Raw genomic sequence first — 16,812 nt, 5'->3', positions numbered from 1 at the left:
ATGCTGTTAAACTTAACAGAGATGCTCTCAGTGTGACCATTTTTTGGTATCTTCTTCACTGTGACGAACGAGTTCAACAATGTAAATTAAGTATACGTATTCGTACACTACATAAGTTATTTGAATATTATATTATTGTACAAAACAACGGTAGTACTACAGCGCGAACTCATCAATAATTATTGCAAAATGCAAATGCAAACATACAAACTGGTCGTCGTGGGAGGCGGCGGAGTTGGAAAATCAGCCATAACGATACAATTCATACAGGTAACCTTTCCATACATCGGAGAGAAAAAAAGTATTCTATTACTTTTACCCCAAGAAAATATATTAACAAATATAAATGGTGACGTCGTCGTCTTCAAACGGATTTGTGTGTGCGCATAATATGCGGAATGGTGGCAGCGGGGGCGTGGTCATGCGACAAGTGGGCAGCAGACGACCCTTGTTTTGGTAAAAGCAACAAGCTTCTTTTGGCCATGCCAGAGCTACAAAAATATTTTCAAGTCGAGATCATCGGGAGCCACACCCCCTTCCCCCACCACCAAAAAAAAGCAGCGAAAAGAAGAAGAGTCGAGCCCTGCCCCAAAAGAGTGACCCGAACCGCGGCGGGCAATGGAAAGAAGGGCAGGCAGGCAAGCAGGCAGGAGGGGATTGGGAGTTGGTCGATGTTGTGATTGAAGTTGAGCGCTGCTTATGGGTGTGCCCGTCAGCGTCAGTTTTATGTGCAGGGTGGAGGGGCCAGTAGTGGCGGCGGTCGGTTGGCCATGCCTGGCATGGTCATGACCATGGTCGCGTTTTGTCCATTCGTCCCAAGTATAACCATCTCTCACTACGATGTGGCAATGCGCGCCCGTCCGTTTCTCATTTATTTATAGTTATTTGCGTCATCTCCCCATCTCAGTGTTGTCCGTCTGTCCGCCTGTACGTCCGTCTGCCTGTCTCTATGTATGTATGTATGTATGCTTGCATGCACACACACACACACACACACATACTCACTCGCTAGTTCACACACACACATACGCATGGGCAAAGATTTTCTTGTTATTGTGGATTTAGATGATAAAAAGTGGCGTCTCTCTGCGGGTAAACAAATCAAAATAGAAGCCAACCCACTTGGCATTTATTGTGGCATCATCTAATCTAATTTATGTATATATAATGTACATATGTATATCTGATATCTTTCATCTGATCTACCCTGCAGAGCTACTTCGTCACAGATTACGATCCAACCATCGAGGATTCATATACCAAACAATGTGTCATAGACGATGTGCCAGCCAAATTGGACAGTAAGTTGTATTCATTTAAAAGTTTTTTAAAAGACGAGTCGAGGCCAATCTCTAAAAACGAAACGTGTTATGCTTAACATTATCTATACATTATTTCACCTTATGTTTACTTGACTCTTTATCATGAAATTCTTTGTGAAACAGAAAAGTTCTGTTTATAGCCTTTTTATGAATATTAAACAAACTTTTTCTAAACAATTACTTAAACCAAGGACAGAGTTTTGAATCTATAAGCAGAGTTAAAGATTGAAAGATAAGTTAAAAACACGTTTCTAAGGTATTTGCAATTCGAAAAATCATAAAACTGACAATTTCCTTTCGTTTTGTTTTTCAGTTTTGGACACGGCTGGCCAAGAGGAGTTCAGCGCCATGCGGGAGCAGTATATGCGTTCAGGTGAAGGATTTCTGCTTGTCTTCTCGCTAAACGATCATTCCAGCTTTGACGAGATACCAAAGTTTCAACGTCAGATATTGCGGGTCAAGGATCGCGATGAGTTTCCCATGCTGATGGTGGGCAATAAATGCGATTTAGAGCATCAGCGACAAGTATCACTGGAAGAGGCGCAAAATAGAAGCAGAAGTCTAATGATACCCTATATTGAATGCAGTGCCAAGCTGCGTGTCAATGTCGATCAGGCCTTTCATGAGTTAGTGCGTATCGTACGTAAATTTCAAATAGCTGAGCGTCCCTATATCGAGGAGAGCTACAAGAAGAAGGGTAAAAAGAAGTGTTGCCTGATGTAGGGCATGTCTCCTTATTGCCCCTGTGCCCAACAGCAGCAATCTACCATCGGACGCCAGCAACGCCAGCAACAATACCAACACCAATAACAATATCAATATCCATTAACCATTAACCATAAACCATAAACCATTAACCATAAACCAGTGAAGTGAATCTCTAAAAGATGAAAAGAAAACACCAAATTGACTGCGCATTGACTGAGCTATGAAATTCCACTGATAAGGGAATAAACTTACCGCACCAGACGCTGCAGCTACTAGTAGACCAGTAAAAGTAATCAGTTCCCCGTAGTCCGTAGTCCGTCTATCCGTAAACACAAAATGAAGTGCATTTCTTATCTGCCCAGTATCCAACGGTATCCAACGGCATCCAACGAAGCCATCGAATATGCTTTGACCCTTAATTGAGTAGCTAACAAAAAGATTTATAAAAAATATCTAGACATAAACACAAAAACAAAAAACACACTGATACACTAAAACCATATACACATACATATATAGGTATATAAATATTTTTTATATTTGTTCATAACCACGACAACAATAACTCTGCAATCAAATTAGGGAGAATTTCTTGTTTGTGTTTCTCGAAACTTTTGTATGTGTATGTATGTGTGTGTTTTTTATTATTATTATATTTTTTTACTAAATCAATTAATTGATTAATTGATTTATTCTAATTTTTTTTTTTTTTTTTTTTTTTAATTATTGCAATAACTGAGCCAAAAGATTGTCTCATTCGTCGGATCGTTTGTTTCGATTAAGCCAAAAGTAATGTGTTATTGTAATTTGTATTGTTATTTACTAATATATACAAGGTATTTGCACATGCGGATACAAATTTGATTATATATATATATATACACATATATGCTTATAATCCAATTTTGTTATAACAAATTGAGTGCCTCAAAAACGAATGCTATATCTATATAATTTCGAAACGAAAATAAAATGAAACGATTTAAGCAAACAAAACATGAAGAAGAAGAAAAAAATAAGCGCACAACGCAATAATATTTATATTAATATTTAATAATAATACTAATAATAGTAATAATAATAATAATAATAATAATATTCATAAAATTCGAATTCAGTCAAGATTGTCTTAACTAGATTCTAGATTTTGTACGTGTGTGTATTTTTATCATTATTATTATTGTTATTATTATCATTATATTTTTTGTATTCGTATTTGTATTTTTTATACGCAAAAAAAAAAAAAAAAAAAAAAAAACAACAAAACAACAACAACAAAAAAAGAAACAAAATTGTATTCTCGTTTAACTCTTATACACTGCTTAATTTAACGAACTTATTTAATTATTAATATGTATGTACATAACCATATGTATGCTATATACATATGCATGTATGTATGTGTGGATATACAGATCTGTTTAGAGAGACCCATCTATATATACCATATGTGTGTCTTATACATATGTGTAGTGTATATGTTTAATATTAAATATATATGCGCAATTCTAATAAATACCAGAAAACAAATCACAAATGCTTCCAAACTGCTGGCCAATCTGTCTTTTAATGACCCACAAATGGGGAAAAACCTCTTGAGTCTCTGGGCATAGAGAATCTAAAAATAAATATTGAAGCGAAACCCTTCAAGTGGGGGGAGTGAAATTAATTAACAATTGCCAGGACTATAAAAGGCGGGATCTTCCATAGGGAAACCATCAGTAGACAACATGAACACCAAAAGCCAAGTCATCCTTGCAGCAGTGCTTTTTATCCTCCTGGCCGCCTATGTGGAATGTCAAGTGAGTATTTGAGTTAGATGGTCAAATTTTCTCATCCCAACTGCCTCTCTCTTCCCGTTATAGTTGACATTCTCACCCGACTGGGGTAAACGTTCGGTTGGTGGGTCCAATTCCGGTGCTGGAGCCTTTTTTGAACCCTCTCAGGGCAATTGCAAGACATCAAATGAAATGCTATTGGAAATCTTTCGTTTTGTCCAATCGCAGGCGCAACTTTTTCTCGATTGCAAGCACCGGGAATAGAGAGGATGGCATTAAATCGGGATTAGACTGCTAATACGCGCACACCAACCCATACTTTATATATATGTACACACATTTATATATCTCGCTCTATATATGCATGTAGATATATAAATTCATTCAATGTCTATATAAACACACACACACGTAATCGAGGTAGTCGTAGTCGGCATTTAGATTTAGCGGAATTTTTGATGAGAGTTCAAATAAATAAGAGCATCTAAAATACAATTAAACCTTGGCGTTCAGCGTTTTGGAGGTACTTCACCCTCTCCAAGTTCATGGGATGCGTCACCCCGGCATGGAGTTTTTCTCCATTTGATTTCATTTAAATTGTTTTAATTTGGAAAATTGCCATAATTAATCCACTCAACCCATCAATTGAATACCTTTTCATATGGCGTTCATTTAAGTCGAGACGACGAGACTGTCGAGAGTCAGTGCCTCATTTATTCAGTTCACATAGAGTTGTCAACCAACACCACCAACACCACCAACACCACCAACACCACAAACATGAATATCAAAATGTCTTGGTATATTATTAATCAAATACTAAAGTTCCCTTCAATTTTGTGGCTAATTCTGATGATGACGAATTCCTCTTCCATATGGATGAAATGTAAGTGTTTTGCTATATATTCGGATAATGCCATGAGATAAGGATCGTGTATGTGCTTCTTTTTTGTTGTTGTTTTGCTGCATTGAGGCTTGTGTTAATTGAATATTCGTTGGGTGTTATTCCAATTAATGTTGGTTAGATGAACAAGAACATAGTGTTAACACAGCTAAAATGATCGTTCAGGTCGGACATTATCGGATGACAAGCACCAGTGGCCCAGTTATTTTAATTTGTCAAGAATTAACGATGCATTTCAGTGCCGGAACAAAGTGAAATACGGTTTGGCTATGAAATTGCGAAAATGGCTTAATTCAACAGGATCTTGTGGGAGATAAAACCATCAACATTTTATAGGAAATTTCAACTTAATCTAACAGAAATATAGTTTACCTCATTCTCTATATAGAGAAAGATATTTATTGGCTAATTTTCAATTTTGGCCCATTGTTTCCACTCGTGTTCCATTCATTGCCTTGTCAGAATCGACAGAATTTTCTACTTCGAGTGTTTTTTATTTGTGTTTCCATTGGCCCTCATTTGGGTGAGGGAACTTGGAACCGTCCCTGGTGATGGGCATTGGAACAATCTATTTGGTCTGCAGATAGATAATAATTTTGCTCCACAAAAGCAAATAAATAATTAAATAAATCATTCACACATTATGTTTGGGTCCAGTTGGTTGAGCATTTTGGACAGTTGTCAACTTCTTGTCCAGTTGCACGGATCACTTTAGCTCGCTCTCCAATATGCTGCTGGATGAGTTTTGCGTCAAGGTCTACTTTTGGCCATTTCTATCGTATTTGGCCAGCATCAAGGGACTGTGCCCGCTGTATCCAACAGGTTATCTGCCCGTATATCCATTGCCGCCACCAAATGGTCCACTAACTCCACCTCCTCCACCTCCATTTTCGCCATTGCCGCCATTGCCGTTGCCTGTGCCGCCCGTTGGACCGCCTTATATGCCGCCTTCGACATCTGTAGTGATACCGACATTCCAGCCAACACCACCGTTTCCACAGACATCGGCAACGCCGCCGTTTACCCCACCACTGACTTCAGTGACTCCACCGTTTCCACCGCCGACGACCATTACGACAACAACGACCTCGTCAAGCAGCACCAGCACCACCATTGGCACCACTCTGCCCTTGCCGACCTGCCCGAGTCAACCGTTGGTCTGTCTACCAGGAGGCATGCGTCCGTTGCCCAATTGCCCTTGCATAGATCCACGACAGCAAAATTCTCGCCTGGTGGCGTCGACTGGTCAAATTGGTTCGGATATGATGATTTTTATGCCACTCAATCCGGGGCCACAGCGTCGTCGTCGTCGACGTCGGCGCCGTCGCAGCAGTCTTCAATAGTAGACGCATCTCCCCCTCCTCCTCCTACTCCACCACCAACCCTCACCCCCTTTACCCACGTATTTCTAGTTATAGTCAAAAGCGCAATAAATTGAAACACATAAAAAAGCAAAATTCAAAAACAAAACGAAAACACAACGAAATCACCTTATCAATTGGCAATACACTGATAGATTAGCGACCTTCCCCTCAAAATCGCAAGCCACACAATTATCATCATGATCATCTGCCATCCCTGGTTCCACCCCGATTTTGCTCGTATATACTTGCAGCAATTGCAGCCCAGGGTCAGTTAATTCAGAGCACTCCCCCGTCCAGCTGCCAGGATGCACGTTCCCGGTGGGGCAACTGTTTGCCCCTGACCGCCTGCCCTCAACTGGTTGAAGAGTATCAGAGCAAGAGTCAGTCCTCCGGATCAAATGAGTTTCAACAGTTTTTGGGCCAATCCATTTGTGGTTATGATGGCTCCAGCTTTTTGGTAATTGAAACCTCGCCAAACCTTTCTACAAACTCAGCCAGGATGATTGCCTCTTTTGATTTAGATTTGCTGTGCCCCGGATCATGCCATTAGCAATAGAAGCCCCAAAGATCTTATGATACAGCCACCGCCAGCGGCAACGAGTGCATCGAACTCATTTCATTTCTCACCCCTGGGACCGATCACGACATTGGGACCCCAAGTGCCGGTCTTTCAGCCGACGCCACCGCTGAATCAGGGTCAGAGAGCCAACAATAATCCCAATCCTAATGCCAATTTGAATTTCCCAACCACAAATGCAAGTCCCTTGCCCATGTGTGGAATCAGTACGGCCACTTCGAATCGAGTTGTGGGTGGCCAAGAGGCACGAAGAGCTGCCTATCCCTGGATTGCCGCCTTGGGTTACTTTGACGATATCAATCGTAGTGCCCTCAAGTTTTTATGCGCTGCCAGTCTAATCAATGGACGTTATGTTCTCACCTCGGCCCACTGCATCAATCCCATGCTCACTCTGGTGCGTTTGGGTGCTCACGATCTGTCACGACCCTCGGAGCAAGGAGCCTTTGATTTTCATATTAAGCGAACTGTTATTCATGATCAATTCGATCTTAATTCCATAGCCAATGATATAGCCCTGATCGAACTAGATGGCATGGCAGTTTTCAGTGGTAAGACCTAAGCCCCCCCCATGGAATCTCCTGATCTTACTTCTCTATCCATCTCTTTGGCTAGCCACCATTGCACCAATTTGTTTGCCCGAGTCCAGTAAATTTCTGCAAAATGATTTCGTTGGTATGAATCCATTTGTGGCTGGTTGGGGTGCGGCCAAACATCAGGGACCCACCTCGCAAGTCCTTCGAGATGCCCAGGTGCCAATTGTGTCACGACAAATTTGCGAGATGAACTACAAATCTGTGTTCCAGTTTGTACAATTCAGCGATAAGGTAAGTCAAGTGAGTGAGAACAAAAATATAGAATAGTATAATCATCTTCCTTCCTCTCTCTCTCTGTCCAATTCCAGTTAATTTGCGCCGGCAGCTCCAGTGTCGATGCCTGCCAGGGGGATTCCGGTGGTCCACTCATGATGCCGCAGGTCAGTTACAATAATTTATGTTATTGATGAATCATTCAACCAGTTTTGGTTCCAACTCTTCGGCTGCCTCCAAGGTGGTTAACTGCTAATTTGCTGACGTCTGAATCAGAGCCAATAAGACAAAAAAAAAAACCAATTGCCAATGACTTGGCAAAAAGAAAACTACAAAAATAATCAAAACCAAAATGTATCTCTTTCTCTTCAGCTGGAGGGCAATCTCTATCGATTCTATCTACTGGGCATAGTGTCATTCGGCTATGAATGTGCAAGACCAAATTTTCCAGGGGTCTACACAAGGGTAGCCTCTTACATACCCTGGATAAAAAAACACACTTCATAAACTTATGAAAACAATACAAAAATAAAAGCATACCACAGAAAAAATTATACAAATTCGCTAGTTTTCACTACGGATTGAGTTGTATCGAGTGTATCGAGCACATTTGATTGCTGAAATGATTTATATTTAGATGGAAGCAGACCAACTCATTGTCTCATTCTCAGCTATACGTTATTTCTTAGTTTAATTATGTTGGGTATAATATTTATTTTATATTAAATAATATTCCTATTATCTAACAACATAGTAACTGATGAAATAATTATGATAACGAAGCCCCATCTTGATCGTCTTGACAAGCATATAAGCCCATTGGCCATCAACCTGCTGGAAAACAACAAACTTTAGACCGACTTTATAGAGTGTATTAAGATTCTTTGCTTAATGTTCTGTATGAGTTCAATTTGCCTAGATTATTAATATTAATTAGAAATAGTTGTCCGATCTTAGTGGAAATGCATAACTTTCTGTCGATCTCCGCTTCAAACATGGAAACATGAGAAGCGATCAGGTTAAAAGCTACGAATAGTAAGGGAGAACACAAGTGAATACTGGACATTATGGCAAACGTAATAGATTAGGCAATGGCACAGATTGTCTTTGAAAACATTTTCATAAACTGGACACAGATCTCACACAGACGGCTCCAAGACGAGCTCGACAACAGGCACGGACGTGAAGCCTGCTTAATATCAATAGACAGAGATCATGAATGGAAACAGGAACATCGCAATCCCTACGGACAGTCAAGCAGCTTAAACAACCTGTCCTTAAACTATACCGAGTGCAGACACTGACTTAAAGGTCTCGACTCTGAGGTATTTGGCAACGAAACGACGAATAAGTAAGCCAGACTAGGATCTAACTCACCACAGACTTCTAAACAGGGGTATCTACCATAAAACATCTACACTTTACACTACAAGAGCATTACCAACAAGCGAATAGAACCTCTTAGCGCTCTATAAAGGACAGTATATCAAGGAAATCTCAAGACTGTTGGGGGTCTTTATAGGACACTCGCCAATTGAAGGCCACGCTCAAAAACAACTACTGGAAACTAACAAATTCATTAGGAGCTGCGAAATAGGAAACATTGTCTCAATATGGTCAATAAAAAACTGGCATCGGGATATCAGCACAATGTCCCTGAAAGGATTGCCGACAATCCTAAGCCATATTTTTGTTGGTGGATTTAAGAAGGGGGAGAATACGATGAACCTAGTGGAGCAAAACGGAGCACAGCCAGTTAACTCTTATCAAATATCCATGCTTTAGTAATGTTACTTTATATAAATAATAATATAAACAAAATGATGAAAAAATTACAACTTTTTGGTAAATAGTTAATAAACGAATTAACTTGATGCACACAGCCATTAAAATTGGGGAAAACAAAAGGTCTGAGCGAGCTGGAGGGGACTTACAAAATTTGTATAAACAAAAGTATCGAAAAATCGGAAGTATTCTAATTTGATATGACATGAATAAAACAAATATTTACATGCTGACAAGTTGAAAACTGGAATTTCCAAAAAACAATCAACTGGTTATTGTATCAGTTTTGTTTTGTTTGACAAGATTACCCTTTTGCGAGTATTTATTAGCTTTATATATGTATGTAGATTTTGTGTGTAAGAATATAGTATAACACCCATATAATCGACATAAAAAATGAAGATGAGAGAATTTTGTAATCTCTCAACAAGTGATTGTTTATTGTTAGTTAAGGCAAATGACTTCCCCGACTCAAAAACCGGAATGAACGATTAAATCGTTTCATTTTAAAACTCCCCCTCGCTCTATCTCTCTCCTCTCTCTCTCTCTGTCTCTCTCTCTCTCTGTCCCGCTTTCCCACCTTTGATGTATATAATTATATAACTTATAGTTACAATTCACAACTATAAATGTATATTGCTCAAAATATGCTGCTACTTTGATATCTCACTTGAAGCCTATTGCCTTTCGAACCGGAACCAAAAACAAAAAGGAGTGATTCGCGATGCTTGATGACTGGAATTTCCCTTGGCTTTAGGACTCCTGCTGTGTTTTGTGTATGGCAATGTCAAGCGCGTTCTGAATTATTATTACTCATCATAGATTTAATTTTATATGTCGTTTTTATACTGTTTTTTTTTTTTTTTTGCCTTTCTCGACTGCATTATTCGCATTTCAATTGGCTATTTTTTTTCGGGCTATTCTGAATTCCAAACAGGCCGCTTGCCAACTGATCAGTCTGTCTGTACGTCTATGCTGTCCCCTTCAACGTAAAGCAAACAGAAAAAAAAACTTAGTTGACAGTCACTTAGCACCTTAATTTAGTTAGAAGAGAAACCGTATGTACATATGTGTAATCATTCAATCAGTCGACTCTTCTAATCTCGATAGAATGTCGCCAGGCTTACAGTGATTCCCAACTAAGTGGAGCCATAATTCTGTCTGTCTGACAAATATAGATTGAATCCGCCTTTTTTGCCTTTTTCATATGCTGCAATTAATTGACTCATCTGAAATTCTTCAAATTGTCTCAATGACAAATTGTATAAATTAGTACAAGTTCTCACATTTAGTCGCTTTTTTTTTTTTTTTGAGTTTTTGCTGGCCAAGGTTAAGTTTTATTTACAACTTGATTATAAATTTGCCATGATAATTTTTAGTTGTGCCATATCATTAGATCCATTAGACATTGCCATAAGCCACTTAATTAGGGGTACAGCAAAAATAGTATTGTATAATAGTACCAACTGCCCCCGCTCCCCCGGCGTGTGGGTGAAGGAGAAACTTAATGATTATCCTATAGAAAACTTGCAAAAAAAATCACAAAATTCAACGGTGCTTTTTTTTAGTTTTTTATTTCATATTTATAGAGCTTTAATTGATATGCTTAGAAAGCGTATCAATTAGAAATGAAGTGCTCTCAATTCGTATGCAAATCAAAACTGAGACTAAGGCTGACACTGAGCATGAGATTCAGATTGAGATTGAGAACGCGAATGGGAATGGGAATGAGAATGGGAATCATCTTTCCAGCCGAATGTTGCTGGCTGAGCAAAACGTCTCGGTTTCAGTCAGTTCGGCACACATATAAAGGCCAGCTCAGGCGGCCAAATGGCTCAGCTCAATCTCTCCACGGTCGGCAATCGAGTCTCAATTTCGTCCAAAGCTCGAAGAGACCTTTTTTTTTTTTGCAAAACGAAACGGGAAACGGTCAAGTCAAGTCAAGTCAAGTAAAGTCAGTCGGCTAGCTAAGCTGCTCACCATATATAATTCGGCTTTAGTCTGATAACGTTCGTCAAACAGTGTAAACGTCGTCGCGAGAGTTTAGAATACAAACACACAAGTATACGGCAAAATCTGATATCGATTTACGATCCGATCTCATCATCCAACATGCAATTAGCGCCGCGAAACAGTGTTGTGCTAACAATAGTCGTCGTCAGTCTTCAATTGTTGCTCTTAGCAAATCGAGCCTTTGCCCAGTTTGATCGTAGGCAAGGTATATACATATATACATTTATATTTTATTTTTTATTATTTATTTGATGTTTTTGTGTTTTTGGATGTGATTTTTGTTTTGTTTTTGGTTTTTTTTTTTTCTTAGTTAATTAGAAGGTTTTTGAAATGCTCTTTTTTTTTATTTCTGTGTTTTTACGACTAATCCGGCATCTTAATTAAGTAAACAAGCAGCAACGAAACGAAAACCCAAAACCAGTTTTATCAATTAACATTATAACCAAATGACAAAATATGAAATTAAATCAAACTAAATAATAGTTTTGATTATGAATTTATAAGCGATATTTATTTATATGTATATTCATAAGCAAGTTCGTTGCCTCAGTCTTTCGTTTTGTCTTACATGAATTGCACACATACACACGCATTCGCACACACACACACCCATACATACTGTAGTCTCTGCTGCTATTGTTGTCTGGCTAAGTAAACTCGTCTTGAATTTGGCGAAAAACAAAAATTTAAGCCATTTATTATAAATTGTTATTTTGTTTTTTTGAAAGGTTTTTCCCCCATCCCGCTTTTGCTTTGCTTGCTCCAAGTCGAGTTCAGTTTTCGGTATCAGTTCGTAAACGAAAAAATTAAATAAAAACCAGTCATTGCCATCACTGTCATTGCGATTGGCCAGCCAAGGTCAGGAGCAGTGGATGCGGACAGGTGTTGTATGACCAGAAAGGCGTTTCCTTAGAGATCTAAATTTACGGCTGGCTCTAGGTTTTCATCTGTGCCTGTGTCTGTGTTGAGTGGCACATTATTGTATGTATTTTAAGTGCGTCCATGCAAATAGCAGGAGGAGGAGTAGCCAAAGTATATAAGCCAAAGCGGCAGCTAGCCCATAATTTTCGGTAGTTTATTAGATTACTCAATTAGAACCCCTCGTTAGTAAGATATTTTTTTCGAATGTCTGTAGAATGTTTCACATTGAGTCAGTACCTCATATGAACATGTGAAACAAAGAACCTACTACTTAGAGCCATTTACTCTCAGATTTATGTCAACCACAACAAAAATACCAAAAACATTAAGAACATTGAATTCAGACTTCTATTGTAATTAAGTAATGCTTTAATTGTGTTTATAAATACACAAATTATTTGAACTCAATAGAAAACGAAAATTTAAAGCATATTCTTATGAGAAATTGATAAAATGAACTTAATACATTTTATAAGAAAAATAGTTCTATGATTTGTCTCATTAGCCCGGCTTCGAGTCCCTGGTTGTAGTTATCTTCTAAGCTAATGGCCATAGTTCTTAATGCTTATACCAAGTACATAATAATGCATAATATTAATAACTCTTTTAGGTCCAAAGTTGTATACATTTGACGCTTGAACGAATGCTTTTAGACAAAGTCCCTAGTAAATCTTAGTCAAACAAAAACGAATAGAATAGAGTCCAACTCATACATAAATGAATTCAAAATGTACTCTTATTCTCATTCCAAGTAATTCAAGTTCTTACTTTAGGTAATTTGACAGGTAAAGACTTCCTGGACTCACAACTCACAAAATCAAATGACAAATACTTTTTTCGAATACCAAATACTTTGTTTCATGAACTCGTTCAAATGAGTGAAAGCTCTTTGGAGTCTTAAAATTATTCATGCAATGCTCTAGAACATTAAATAAAGACTGAGATTATTATCGGATAAAGCCGATGATTTTATGAATTTCCAGGATCAAAAAGGAAGCCAAAATAAGAAATATTCGAAACAAATATTGACAATATTGCCCAATCAAAGCTGCATCTCTATCAAAATAATATAAAGTCCTGTTAAGCATAGTGAATCATTTCATTTTGATAAATTATAATTGATTTTAAGAATTCAGATGAACATATTTATAAACTTAAACAATAGTTTTAATTTGTTTCTCTTCTGATGTTTGATCACTTCCAAAATGAAATCGTTTGTTAAGAATAAATTTAAATTTCATTTAACAAACGTTTCATCATAATCTAGTGAACTGTGCCATTTTATAGTTTGTTTATGCCAAAAGGCAATGAATGGATTTTTTTTTTTATTAACAATCTAACGTTAGTTTTAATGTTTCTTTTATTAACTTTTTTAACTAACACCAGATATCGAGATGCTAAACTAACATTACCTACTTTCTGTTTTCTTCTATCTTGTATTTAATGTCATTACAAAATACTTTCTTACAGTTCGTCAGAACTGCATTACTCCAGAAAATTACTATGGCAGTTGTGTGACCCTCAGCTATTGTCCCCAGGTGGCAAATGTCTTCCAGATCACCGATAGAAATACGGCCCAACGTTATGTGATTGCCTTGCAACGAAGTTGCGGCACACGCAACTTTAATGGGGATCCGGTGGTAGGGTGACTCTTTAATTTTTCATCTGCTTGGGTCATATTATATAAGTTATTGTTATAGGTTTGCTGTACTAGACCGATAAATAATCCGGTCACAGCGCGACCCACCACCAATCCTTTCTTTACCACAGAGGGCACATTTGTTTGGCCAAATCCGCAGCCGCTACCGGATCCTGAGCCTCAGCCACAGCCTCAGCCACAGCCACAGCCACAGCCGCAGCCGAATCCATTCTTGCCAACAAGAACTACAACCACAACAACAACCCAAGCGCCAACTACCTCGGCACAAATAGTGGAGCCTCGTGGTAAAGCCTGTCGTACACCCAAGACAGAAATTGGCGACTGTGTAGGTAAGTTTCGTGTCTTTCTCTGATTTACCCGAATGATTTAGTATAGGATGATATTTATGGTATACCCACAGATATTAAGAGCTGCAGTTCTTTGTTAAATGAATTGCGTGTCAAACAAACGGATCCAACTTTTGCCAGTTATCTGCAAGGTTTGAATAGGATATGCGGTGGCATTGGATCCATGGTTTGCTGTCCAAATGGCCAGGTGGAGGTAACGACGCCACCGCCTCGGCCAGTTAATACGAATGAGGTACCACGACGTTTTGTCACTTTGGAAGAGGGTTGCGGCTATACTTTGAATTCGTACAAGAAGATTGTCGGTGGCGAGGTCAGTCGCAAAGGCGCCTGGCCCTGGATAGCTCTTATTGGCTATGATGATGCCTCCGTGACACCATTCAAGTGCGGTGGCACCTTAATAACAGCTCGTCATGTGATCACAGCGGCCCATTGCATCATAGAGAGTCTGTAAGCAAAATGAACCGACAAATTAGCAATTAGAATACCCATAAGTAATACAAGTAATTAATTTGCAGATCATTTGTACGTTTGGGAGAACATGATTTGAGCACGGAAACAGAGACAACCCATGTGGATATACCAGTAGCCAGTGTAAGTTTCAACTAATGACCTTTTACCTATGTATCTCCATCTAAATTGGTTTCTCTTGACACCCACATCTTTAGTACAAGGCCCATGCGGAATATAATCGTCGCAATGGACGCAGTGATATAGCCATACTCTTTTTGGAGAGGAATGTTCAGTTTACGAACAAGATCAGACCCATTTGTATGCCCAACGCTCCCAGTTTGCTGCGCAAATCATATGTAGGCTATCAGCCATTTGTCGCCGGCTGGGGCAGGACCTTGGAGGGCGGTGATTCGGCACTTGTTTTGAACGAATTGCAGATACCTGTCCTTCCGAACGAACAGTGCCGTGAAAGTTATAAGAAACAAAATCGTAGCTTCACATTGGATCAATTCGATCCGGCTATCATTTGTGCTGGCGTTTTAACTGGCGGCAAGGATACATGCCAGGGTGACTCTGGCGGACCATTGATGGTGCCGGAGGACTATCAGAAGGCTGTACGATTCTATCTAATTGGTGTTGTATCCTATGGCATTGGATGTGCGCGACCCGAAGTACCAGGAGTGTACACCAGCATCCAATACTTTATGCCCTGGATTACCGAGATGGTACAGAATACGCAATGAAAGAAATAAAAATATGTAATGTAAATGCTAATTGCCATTCTAAGCTCTATGTAGACCTAGTCCCTAAGGTTAAGCCATAATTTAAAATATACAAAATCATAATATAACAAATAAAAAAGGATAAAAAAACGAAAGAAATTCCACTTAGAAGTGCAAATATTGACATTGACTGTGCGTGAGTTCTCTTTGTCGTTTGGTCTTTGTTCTCATGACACTCTTCGGTCTCCTAATCCTCAAATCGCATGCCTGGCTGACTGCATGATACCCTTTAAGACTTATGCAAATTGATGGCAGGACGCTTCATCAATCATTGCGCTAGTAATGAAGAACGTCTTGCAGTCTTGGAGGTTTAGGTAAGCAACCCTAGGGAAGGTAGCATATGTAAATATGCAGGACTAGCGCAAGGACAAGGACTGCATTCTAATTGCATCGCCAAGCCACAAAAGCTGCGATTCACCCCAAGAGGGATTTACATAGCTATGTAGTATGAAACGCGTGACTGAGCTAAAGATTTTCCCTATTCAACTTTCTTTTTTTCTACATTTTCGGGCATCAGTTGGCGCCATCAGAGAAGCAAGCAAAGAAAGGGTTTGAACTCACTTATTCACTTTCTCCCCTTGTACGCCCACAAACCCCAGGCCAAGATCAAGATTCAAGTAAAACGAATCCTTTTTTCGACTCGAACAACGCCCTCAACGCTCACATTTTACCACATGGCATGTGGTTGCCTTTCTTTGAATTGCCCCCCGCCACATCAAACAACCTCCCATTGTGATTCAAATCGGGATCATCTGGCAGATGATTCAGTGCCTCTGCCGAGTTCATTAAACTGCATTTTCTGTTTTTCGAAAAACCTCTTTTCCATTCAATTATTATTCAATCATAACAACTGCTCCTTATCATCATGTTCGATCGAACGATCGATCGTTCATTTATCAACAAGAAGGTCATCTGAGCCAACAGAAAAAAACCTTAAAAATTTGCATGCGAAAAGGATTTTCGCCAGCTATAAAAAAGAAACGAGGTAAGAATGACGAAAATTTGCATACCTAATACCTAAGAAGGGTGTTAATTTCATCATTAGCTAATTCCCAGCCAGAAGAGAAGTGAAAACGAGATGTCTTCATCAATTGCAATTGCGAATATTGGCAAAGAGGGATGACCCTACTTTTCGCAAACCGTTCTCTCTTATGGGTGTTAGGGATCGGAAAGGTTTACAAGGGTTGCTCGGGTTGAATTTATTCAGGTTTTGTCTTTTGCGGTGCAGTCAAGAGCTACACAAAAGGATAACCCATAATTGCAAATATAAACACAATGTCAACATGATCTTTACTCTACTCGTTTATTGATTTTGCGGGATCGCATGGCCAATTCCATACAAGCAATTGTGCTCTTTGTGGGAATAAAGAGCCAATCAAAGCATATAATCTACAT

At 39.0% G+C, this 16,812-nt stretch overlaps 4 protein-coding genes across 4 annotated transcripts; all 4 read left to right on the top strand.

Moving 5' to 3' along the window:
- Positions 1 to 45: 45 nt before the first annotated feature.
- Positions 46 to 3,577, top strand: Ras64B (ras-like protein 2). Its single transcript, XM_068293655.1, has 3 exons — positions 46 to 270; positions 1,214 to 1,301; positions 1,636 to 3,577. Exons 1-3 carry the CDS (start codon positions 190 to 192, stop codon positions 2,043 to 2,045), a joined length of 579 nt encoding a protein of 192 aa, XP_068149756.1. The 5' UTR covers positions 46 to 189; the 3' UTR covers positions 2,046 to 3,577.
- A 159-nt stretch (positions 3,578 to 3,736) lies between these two features.
- On the top strand, positions 3,737 to 4,308 carry Akh (Adipokinetic hormone). The gene is made up of 2 exons (XM_068293822.1): positions 3,737 to 3,832; positions 3,896 to 4,308. Exons 1-2 carry the CDS (start codon positions 3,761 to 3,763, stop codon positions 4,070 to 4,072), a joined length of 249 nt encoding a protein of 82 aa, XP_068149923.1. The 5' UTR covers positions 3,737 to 3,760; the 3' UTR covers positions 4,073 to 4,308.
- A 273-nt stretch (positions 4,309 to 4,581) lies between these two features.
- Positions 4,582 to 15,490, top strand: LOC137580063 (ovochymase). Its single transcript, XM_068293977.1, has 12 exons — positions 4,582 to 4,694; positions 6,328 to 6,533; positions 6,598 to 7,201; positions 7,266 to 7,477; positions 7,555 to 7,626; positions 7,832 to 7,953; positions 11,233 to 11,462; positions 13,649 to 13,818; positions 13,879 to 14,167; positions 14,239 to 14,632; positions 14,701 to 14,776; positions 14,851 to 15,490. Exons 1-12 carry the CDS (start codon positions 4,589 to 4,591, stop codon positions 15,376 to 15,378), a joined length of 3,009 nt encoding a protein of 1,002 aa, XP_068150078.1. The 5' UTR covers positions 4,582 to 4,588; the 3' UTR covers positions 15,379 to 15,490.
- Positions 5,441 to 6,055, top strand: LOC137580039 (uncharacterized). The gene has a single exon (XM_068293957.1). It carries the CDS (start codon positions 5,441 to 5,443, stop codon positions 6,053 to 6,055), a length of 615 nt encoding a protein of 204 aa, XP_068150058.1.
- Positions 15,491 to 16,812: the final 1,322 nt, after the last annotated feature.

This window comes from Drosophila tropicalis, unplaced genomic scaffold (assembly GCF_018151085.1).
Source record: "Drosophila tropicalis isolate 14030-0801.00 unplaced genomic scaffold, ASM1815108v1 contig_805, whole genome shotgun sequence".
Lineage (NCBI taxonomy): Eukaryota > Metazoa > Arthropoda > Insecta > Diptera > Drosophilidae > Drosophila > Drosophila tropicalis.
Note: the sequence above shows the minus strand (reverse complement) of the source record. Positions and strands in the feature narration are given on the sequence as shown.

Bases quoted from the DNA above. Each gene is read 5' to 3' on its own strand.
- Akh (XM_068293822.1), top strand. From the start codon at position 3,761: ATGAACACCAAAAGCCAAGTCATCCTTGCAGCAGTGCTTTTTATCCTC. The intron at 3,833-3,895 runs GTGAGTATTTGA...TTCCCGTTATAG, and splicing joins CCGCCTATGTGGAATGTCAA to TTGACATTCTCACCCGACTG.
- LOC137580063 (XM_068293977.1), top strand. From the start codon at position 4,589: ATGAATATCAAAATGTCTTGGTATATTATTAATCAAATACTAAAGTTC. The intron at 7,627-7,831 runs GTCAGTTACAAT...CTTTCTCTTCAG, and splicing joins GTCCACTCATGATGCCGCAG to CTGGAGGGCAATCTCTATCG. The intron at 7,954-11,232 runs ACACACTTCATA...TCACCATATATA, and splicing joins TACATACCCTGGATAAAAAA to ATTCGGCTTTAGTCTGATAA.
- Ras64B (XM_068293655.1), top strand. From the start codon at position 190: ATGCAAATGCAAACATACAAACTGGTCGTCGTGGGAGGCGGCGGAGTT. The intron at 271-1,213 runs GTAACCTTTCCA...TCTACCCTGCAG, and splicing joins TAACGATACAATTCATACAG to AGCTACTTCGTCACAGATTA. The intron at 1,302-1,635 runs GTAAGTTGTATT...TTTGTTTTTCAG, and splicing joins TGTGCCAGCCAAATTGGACA to TTTTGGACACGGCTGGCCAA.
- LOC137580039 (XM_068293957.1), top strand. From the start codon at position 5,441: ATGCTGCTGGATGAGTTTTGCGTCAAGGTCTACTTTTGGCCATTTCTA.